The sequence below is a fragment of the Sinocyclocheilus rhinocerous genome, unplaced genomic scaffold (assembly GCF_001515625.1).
Source record: "Sinocyclocheilus rhinocerous isolate Xijiao unplaced genomic scaffold, SAMN03320098_v1.1 scaffold705, whole genome shotgun sequence".
Taxonomy (NCBI): Eukaryota; Metazoa; Chordata; class Actinopteri; order Cypriniformes; family Cyprinidae; genus Sinocyclocheilus; species Sinocyclocheilus rhinocerous.
In genome coordinates this window covers 604823-614332 of record NW_015630576.1, presented here as the reverse complement: position 1 = coordinate 614332, position 9510 = coordinate 604823, and the positions used below count along the sequence as shown (strand labels likewise).

General features: G+C 40.2%; 1 protein-coding gene across 1 annotated transcript; it reads left to right on the top strand.

The window, feature by feature from the left end:
- Nucleotides 1-4493: 4493 nt before the first annotated feature.
- Nucleotides 4494-6770, top strand: hoxb4a (homeobox B4a). The gene is made up of 2 exons (XM_016553101.1): nucleotides 4494-4966; nucleotides 5970-6770. Exons 1-2 carry the CDS (start codon nucleotides 4543-4545, stop codon nucleotides 6284-6286), a joined length of 741 nt encoding a protein of 246 aa, XP_016408587.1. The 5' UTR covers nucleotides 4494-4542; the 3' UTR covers nucleotides 6287-6770.
- Nucleotides 6771-9510: the final 2740 nt, after the last annotated feature.

Here is a 9510-nt window from a genome sequence, read left to right as displayed (position 1 = left end):
ACGCTTGTTTAAGGAGTCATAAAATGTTTGCTCGGTGTCAGGGGGTTAGAGAACTATTGGTATTGCCCTATGTGCATATTTTATTGTTTTATACCCTCTCACCTCGCTATTTATTCGCCGTTTGACTGGTGTTTGCCGTCAACAAACAGAGCTGACCTGCCATAAAACCCACATGTTTTATTCCAGTGGCTGCTTCAGCTTGCTTTAACCTTTGTTGAGATCTGTCGCGGTCGCATTTACTTGCTGGCCTGTACGCGCTTTGTATGTTAGTTCATGTGTGGCGTGAATAGATGTTGTATAGTTGTATAAGTCAATTAATGAACTAACTAATTAGCCTGTAATTGTATGTTTTATTAATTTCCAACGACAATCTATTTTTTCCTTTCGGATTTTAAACCTTCTGACAGAAAATTAGCACACCAAGACGACAAAGGTGTGTGCTTCGACCGTTCAGTATATATTGAAGAGACGAAGATTTTGAGTTCGAGGGTAGGAAAATTCCATTTTCCGCTATGAGGTTGTCTGTTTAGTTTCTATGTAGAGGGAGAAATGTACAAGAAAAACTCCAGTGTTTACCACAAACCATTAACAAAGTTTATAAAGGAAGCACCGATCCATTAAGTGGCGAGACAGATTGCTAATATCCTTGGAGGCAGACTGTTCCAGGTGCAACACTTGACACTGGGAAGGCACTGTCAAGGTGAGCCAACAGGCTCTCTCAATACCTGTCAAGAAGATACCTGTCATCTATATATACCCTGTAGATCCGGATTTGTGTAAACAGACGCACAGTCACAAATTCGTATCTAGGGGAGTATGTAGTTGATGTATAGGCTACATTTCAACTTCAACGGGCAAAGAAGATGACACAATAACTTTCGGTTTGATTTTAATGACTGTTTGGTAGTAGAATATTGTAGCAAGAACGAAAGTTTTTCCCCTAACAACTATTTTTGTTCTGTAAATTGTGGTGTAGAACTGAATCAGAGTAAAAAAAGTAAGTAAAGAAAAAGGCGCTTCATTTGCATATCGCGGCGCTCTCTTTTGCAGGTGTTTGCTTGGGCAGACCACGTGCTCTCGCACACTGTGGCGAGAGTACGGGTCCCCCCTCCTATCATAACGGAGTTATGACTTTATATTCGAGCCCCACGGAGTTGCACTGTTGCGAGTGTGGGCTTTATATCGTGAATATTTACCTTGGCTATAGTCTCTGAGCCGCGGCTTTGAATGCCTGTCGGTGTACACATTAACCCCATAATCAGGCAGATGGCTCGAGGTCCCCATGGCTTTTAGAAAGAGATGGCTCACGGGGGTGAAGGCGAGGTCGGGGACTTCAGGGGGTGAAAGGGTTAGAGTGGACACCAAGGCTGAACTTTCTCCTTTGCTGTTACATTTGCATCGATAAAATGTGAAATAAGGTGTATAGGTTACATGCGAAGTAAAAGCTGAGCCATCTAAACATTAAATTATTAGCCGTTTTCATGTTTTCAATTCGGACATGGATGCTAACGTGCTTCAGTGCGAGAAGGTCGGCACGATTATTACCGAGCAGAAATCGAAATGAATAGAGAGAGAGAGAAGAAAAGAGTCAGACAAGTTGAAAAAAAAGACTGAAAATGGCAGAGGCCCATTTGAAAAATTGCCAGAGCTTTGACTGCCAAACGCTAGGGGTGCTACAGATTTCTTTGATATGATAAAACATTTTTATACACGTTCAAACTGCTCAGTGAATGAAAAAAGATTTCGTTTGAGAATATTTCGATACTATTCGATATTATATTGATACAAGTATTAATACATTTCATTCGTGTATACTCTGGAGTCACTTTATAATCTTTAGTACATTTCTTTGCCTGTGCCGCAGAAGAACAAAGGCTCTCCAGAAACCCTCCAGATTTAAATTTGTAAACTCTCTCTCTCTCTCTCTCTCTCTCTATATATATATTATTCCAATATCATTACAACATTTTGACATTTACTGAATCCTTATTTTAAATGTACATACCATGTAAAAATCGAAAATATTCATTTCAATTGTTGGCTGTTTGGCATTGTTTTAGTGCTTGATGGAAAATTATAGCGAATATTACGATGTATTGTGAAATGGTGCTTGTTCATTTTAAATATTTTGGTACGCAACGAAAATTTCGTTGGACACAATATTAATTTTACGATGTTTATTTTGTGACTTTTTTTTACTAGATAACTAGTAACTCTAGTAAACAACTACTTTCTTTTCGTTAAGGTATGACATTTAGGAAACGGAGCAATATGTAGTTACAAACAACTGTATGTTTATCCCTCATTTTTGTGTAGATTTACTGACGTAACATACTGCTTGCTGCTGTAATAAATCGGATACGGTCGATGATTTTAAATAGCAAGTAAACTGCAGTATCGAAAAATTAATGCGTTTTCGTTTTTTTCCACTTTCCCCATTTTCCTTACTTCTACTGTAGAATTAAATAAGGAAATCTTACCTTTTCTGTACATCTAAAAACCAGCCTTGAAATATCAGTGCATCCCCAAAACAAAGAGAAACTCCTTAGAATGAATTAAGAAGTTCTTTATTTCAGAGCGTTTTTCATGAAATGAGTGACCGAGTGTTTTGTGAGAGAAACGCTTGTTTAAGGAGTCATAAAATGTTTGCTCGGTGTCAGGGGGTTAGAGAACTATTGGTATTGCCCTATGTGCATATTTTATTGTTTTATACCCTCTCACCTCGCTATTTATTCGCCGTTTGACTGGTGTTTGCCGTCAACAAACAGAGCTGACCTGCCATAAAACCCACATGTTTTATTCCAGTGGCTGCTTCAGCTTGCTTTAACCTTTGTTGAGATCTGTCGCGGTCGCATTTACTTGCTGGCCTGTACGCGCTTTGTATGTTAGTTCATGTGTGGCGTGAATAGATGTTGTATAGTTGTATAAGTCAATTAATGAACTAACTAATTAGCCTGTAATTGTATGTTTTATTAATTTCCAACGACAATCTATTTTTTCCTTTCGGATTTTAAACCTTCTGACAGAAAATTAGCACACCAAGACGACAAAGGTGTGTGCTTCGACCGTTCAGTATATATTGAAGAGACGAAGAGTTTGAGTTCGAGGGTAGGAAAATTCCATTTTCCGCTATGAGGTTGTCTGTTTAGTTTCTATGTAGAGGGAGAAATGTACAAGAAAAACTCCAGTGTTTACCACAAACCATTAACAAAGTTTATAAAGGAAGCACCGATCCATTAAGTGGCGAGACAGATTGCTAATATCCTTGGAGGCAGACTGTTCCAGGTGCAACACTTGACACTGGGAAGGCACTGTCAAGGTGAGCCAACAGGCTCTCTCAATACCTGTCAAGAAGATACCTGTCATCTATATATACCCTGTAGATCCGGATTTGTGTAAACAGACGCACAGTCACAAATTCGTATCTAGGGGAGTATGTAGTTGATGTATAGGCTACATTTCAACTTCAACGGGCAAAGAAGATGACACAATAACTTTCGGTTTGATTTTAATGACTGTTTGGTAGTAGAATATTGTAGCAAGAACGAAAGTTTTTCCCCTAACAACTATTTTTGTTCTGTAAATTGTGGTGTAGAACTGAAGTGCGCTCATGATGTCACACATATTTTGTGAGACTTTTAAAGAATTCAAAATTAGAAAAAGAATTCGAAATGAGCAAAAAAATAATTTGTACAGTTTTGCACTGATTAATGATTATCTGAATGCGGTGATTTTTAAACATTATTATCAGTAAACAGCGAGAAATATTTGCTGCTGGTGTTAATAGTGAATTGAGCACATATATTACTATTCAGTGTGTGTAGATTTGGCATACAGGATAAACGCGCTGTTTGGAGTGGAATGACTGCAGACACCGTTTAAATGCAGAAGGTCTCCTTTGTGATTTAGGAGGCTTTGTAACCTGAATTAGTTGATGAATTTTCTATCGATCTTAAACAAGCCCAGATTCATCTCTGACACGCTGCTCACGCCACGACCATTCTCTCGCCGTTATTAGCGAGTGCATTTAAGAGCTTGGCCAAGGCGAGCTTCTTGCATCACTTTCCCCTGGTACCGCTTTTCATGAACACTGGCCAAAATTAAGCAGGATTTCTGTTCGCCAAATCTGAAACAGCGCTTTAGAGGGTTGTAGTCATGTTCTCAATGTGCAGATGAACTGAGAGGGACTGGGGGGCGTGACTTTCTGTGGGGCTGCTAGAATCCAGCATGCCTTTTCGCCGTGTCTGCTTTCGCTTGCTATTGTTTTGATTTACTCACTATCTCATCCAGCGCATAGCAACGTATGAGAAAGTATGGAATTTTGGACTATTCCGAAATGCGAGTTGATGAGCACGGTCTAAACTGACTAATCCCATTTCCTTATCCGGGAATCGCGAAGATCCACGCCATTGGCTGACGATGTCACATGGACCCTTAACTTTGTTCACTTGACAGAAAGTAGGAGGGTTCTACGAAACAGGAAAACGAGTAAAGGGATACATATAAATTTTAGTATATTTTGTGTGCAATTCAAAGAAATTAATGGCCATGAGTTCCTATTTGATCAACTCCAACTATGTGGACCCCAAGTTTCCACCCTGCGAGGAATATTCCCAGAGCGACTACCTACCCAGTCACTCTCCGGACTACTACAGCGCCCAGAGGCAAGACCCCTCGTTCCAGCATGAGTCGATCTACCACCAGCGGTCGGGCTGCGCCGACCCACCCTACTCATCGTGCCAGGGTCCGGGGCAGCCTGCCGCGGTCATCTCTCCGCGAAGTCACGTTCTACCCACAACCGCACTCTCGACCCCTCTTCCTGAACCAAGCCATCACTGCGACTCGGTAACTCCGAGCCCTCCGCCTGCCTGCGGTCAGACTCCCACTAGCCAAAACACTTCAACGGTCACTTCAAGAAAAGATCCCGTGGTATACCCCTGGATGAAAAAAGTCCACGTAAACATCGGTAAGTGCAGCTAAACTTCTCTTACTAGTGTTTCCGTGCGCAGACAGCTCAGCCACTTTAGAAAGCCTAATGTCCGGCGTTAAATCTATTGCTCCCCTTATGAAGTTGCCCTTGGTCGAGATTTACGATCGTCTGTTTGCAGGGCAATATAATTACACCCTCCATAAATTTTTATTGCACTCCTTCTTTAAGCTCTTTCGGGGGCTATGCAACTTTCTCGTTCTAATTTCTTCCCGAGAAGAGGTTTATGAGTTCTCATGTAATCCATAAATTAAGTTTTATGTTTTAGTAATTTGATTTTAAGTGACTGGACGGATCAATGTGTTCTTTACACTGTCACTTAACTATCGTTAATAAAAAAAGTTTTATAGGAGCAAAAAAATTAATAGTTATGAGGACGACAATAAAACATTAATGGCAATACAAACAGTTGGACTCTTTTATAAACTATTATTCCGCGATAATTAGTGCGTGTATCCATAGAGCTGCCGTGGTGTGCGCTGAAAAGAGGGCAAACTCCGTGTTTGGAAAATCACGGCTTAACATTAGTCGCCCATAGCCAACTATAGATTATGCTGTTCCCTCGTAGTGAATTCATACCTCGTAGTATGAATTCTTATGCAAAAATATAATATCCCTATTGTTTTATCTTGTGCTGCAATTACTGACTTATTCTGAGCAATAAAGTCTGGAAATTAGTGTCACTGTCCCGACAATATACCATTGCTTATCATAGACAATGGCCACTTTTTTGTTTTGTTTGCCATTTTTGCATAACCGAACCTTTAAACAGTCACATTGTATACTTGCAAATACGAGATAGACGGATGTATTTTTTTCATGTTTAAATACATTTATTACATTATAGGCTATTATTATAGTGTTTGTGCATCTGATTGTTCATGAACTGGAGTGTACATATCTACGTACGTGTGTGTGTGTGTGTGGCTGTGTGTGATTGTGTTATATTTTTTGTAACGTGTCGCTCTCTGTATCCAAACAGTGAACCCGAACTACTCAGGGGGTGAACCCAAGCGCTCACGCACAGCCTACACGCGGCAGCAAGTCTTGGAATTGGAGAAAGAGTTCCATTACAACCGCTATCTGACTCGCAGACGGAGGGTGGAGATTGCCCATACACTATGCCTATCCGAACGACAGATTAAGATTTGGTTTCAGAACCGTCGCATGAAGTGGAAGAAGGACCATAAGCTTCCCAACACCAAAATACGCAGCAGCTCTGCCAACACTAATTCAAGCAGCGGCCCTACACTGGGAAGCAATCAGAACCGAGCAAGCGGACCTCCGCCAAGTCTATAGCCCTCCACTGTTGCCCAAAACACGTACAATGATCAAATCTAATTTTCTGGAGTGTAGAACGTGGATTTTACCCGCGTTGTGTCTCCCAACTCTCCCCTGCACTCTAATTACAGGGATAAAATAGGAGGAAGATGTGGGGGAAAGGAGCAAAGAAATTGTTCATCTTTTTAACACTAAAAATGGGTGAAGACTCGAACTCAAATGCTACTATATATGGGTTGCCTTCCCAGTCTGGTTCCCATTTTCGCCTCTCCTGCTCACTCGCCCCTTCCATAAGCACAGAAAGGCGGCAGATAGCTTTCAGATTTGGTGAAGATGGATCCGTGTTTCATCTTTAATCACGCCAAACTCGGCCCCATTTGTCATGTTTACTCTGTGGTACAAAGGATGAACCGTAGGCCTGCCCATTACCTCGACGTCTAGCGTTGTGCTTAATAAATGAGTCGCTCTGTTTTGTCGAGAAGCCTTTTCGAACTCCCTTTATTCCCCTGGCTTAAAAATAACTAGCCGAGTGTTTTTCAGCTGATATGAAGTTTTGTATTTTGTAGCAATTAGGTTATTTTGCATTTGCTATTTGCATTTCGAATGCAATGCCAATGGGACTGAGGGTTTATTGTGCGTGTGGTCCATTTGTCGCTCATTAAAAATACAGGGACTTGTTTCACTCGCCTGTTTAGCGCATTTCAGTTTAAGAACAGCAAATTACTAATTAGTTAGTATTAGTATTAAATATAATATAAAAGTTCAATGAAGCTGGACGGCTAGATATGCATAACCAAAACCGGTACAACGCAAAGCATTTTAATGAGAGCACTGCTAAGTACTATTTGAATTACCTCAATTGTATTTTTTATTTTTCTTTTATTTGCAGCACTTTTAGTGTTTTGAGTTTTATTGCTTTATGGCCTTCTCGCAGTTGGGTAGCAGAGGCACATTTGTCGTGTTGCGCCACGGATGGGTTTTATGGCTGCTTTGACAGTAAGGGTAGCTTTTGGGAACCGGTTGTCGTGTGTTTGTGATAACTTCTAGGTGTGTGCCATCACAACTAAAGTGGTAGCATGTTTTCCTTTTCGTCTTGGAGTAACGCATCTGTACCATTGTTACATGGTGTATTTGTGGGTGTTGGTGCTGAAATAGTATGGAGTGCAAAAAAAAAAGAAAAAAAAGCGAGCGTCTGTTTGTCCATTCGTGTGCGCGTGAACGCGCATGTGTGTCTTATATCAACACTGTGAATATGCATGAGTTGCAATGTGCCACATACACATGCAATATGTAAGACACCTAAGTCTCCCAGATGCGAATATGACATGCTGCCCTGATGACTGTTGTTAATGACACTTTATTTCTTTTGCATATCACGTGTGTATGTCTTTCCCCACCCTAAAACGCCTTTTTATTCCATCAGAGAGCTTGGGTGGCACACAGGTGCAAAGTGGCCGGTTTCGAGAATAAATTATTCGATGCTCTGTTGGTCAGACAGGAATGAAAAGCACCGAAGAGAATGTCTCGAGAGCAACTATTTGCCTAAAACAAACGACTTGTAGCAAATTGCTTCAGTTACATGTGTGCTTAGATGAGCACCAGTGCTCTGCTGAGGGCTCACCGCCATTTAACCCCTGCAAATCAATCTTTTGTTCGTATTGGACATTTCAGTTTAAGAACAGCAAATTACTAATTAGTTAGTATTAGTATTAAATATAATATAAAAGTTCAATGAAGCTGGACGGCTAGATATGCATAACCAAAACCGGTACAACGCAAAGCATTTTAATGAGAGCACTGCTAAGTACTATTTGAATTACCTCAATTGTATTTTTTATTTTTTATTTTTTGGTCTAGTTTTATGAAGTGATAAGTTTAAGTTCTTTGGACTTAATGGCAAATATCTGCAATAGCTAATCTCAGCATTTGTACGTTGAAATGAAATTTAAGTTAAATGTGGCCAGGGTGTATAGAGAAAGGTGCGTATATTGCATGAGTAAATACACTATATTTTAGTTTATTCTTTATTATGTCATTACCACCCTCGTTTTGTTTTATGGTACATAGACATGTGCACATACATTTCACTTTCTTTCTTTCTTTCTTTCTTTTTTCTCAATTTAATTAATTTTATTTTATTATTATTATTATTATTATTATATTATTATTTTTACATTCCAAAGATCAGTTTTCTCGCTGATGAATTGTAAATTTCTCCTCTTACATGTTTGTATTTTGTCTTCTTTCTGCTTGTACCTTTCACTGTTTACCTTTGTTACATGTAAATAGCTCTAGAAATTTAATAAATGGTGGAAAAGTATAATCTTTCTTCATGTGTCATGTCTTCTTGTGGATTTTAAAGCTAGATATGCTTATTTTAAATACATATTTCTAATAGGTGGATATCATCGTCCTCTGTTTTGCTAAAAACACAATTTAATTGAATTTGGCTTGCCACTGCGCATTTTCGTTAGCCTTGTAGCACTGGCCTGTCTTGAAGATCACTGCATATATCTCTCTAGTGATTTATATCGCTGCATTGCGAGTAATCCTGGTACATTACGCCTTGTAATCTTATTCTAAATCACAAAACCCTTCCTTTCTGTCTCGTCTCTCCTTAATTTAACGGTGCACAAACTTTCTGCTCAACGATGCCGTGAATGCGCCTAAAAATATGGATCCATGTTAGAAAAAAACAGAAGTTAAATAGTTTCTCGGCTCGTGGGCTTTTAATGCTTTAATGAGTGTAATTCTTGCACAACAGTTTCGCGACTGTTTTCCAGCGCAAGCTGTATGTGTGCTTAGATGAGCACCAGTGCTCTGATACGGGCTCACCGCCATTTAACCCCTGCAAATCAATCTTTTGTTCGTATTGGAGAAAAGGCCAGTGGTTCTGGTTTACGGCTTTCGCCTCCCTCTGCGAACCTGTGTAGCATGAAGCGTGGCTAAAAAGACAAAAATATAGAAACTGATATTGAGGGAAGTTGAGGGATGACAGAAAAAAAATCGATTTCTGCAGCAGGCAGGCAGAATGGGTTCAACTGGAGGACACGTTTTTCTGACCGATTAGGTCTGTTGCGAAGGCTCAGACTGACCCTTCTGAAACCCTTGACCCGACGCGGACAGGACAGCGCTACGTGTTACATGGTCAACAAAACCCTAGGGCGAGTTTGTCATAACAGCGCGGCCGGGGCACTGTAACCCGAGGGCACCGTGCTATCTCTTCACTCAGACAGTCTAGT

What these genes read in the sequence shown, in the direction of transcription:
- hoxb4a (XM_016553101.1), top strand. Translation starts at nt 4,543, where the DNA reads ATGGCCATGAGTTCCTATTTGATCAACTCCAACTATGTGGACCCCAAG. An exon ending in AAAAGTCCACGTAAACATCG is followed by an intron (nt 4,967 to 5,969) that starts GTAAGTGCAGCT and finishes GTATCCAAACAG; the next exon opens with TGAACCCGAACTACTCAGGG.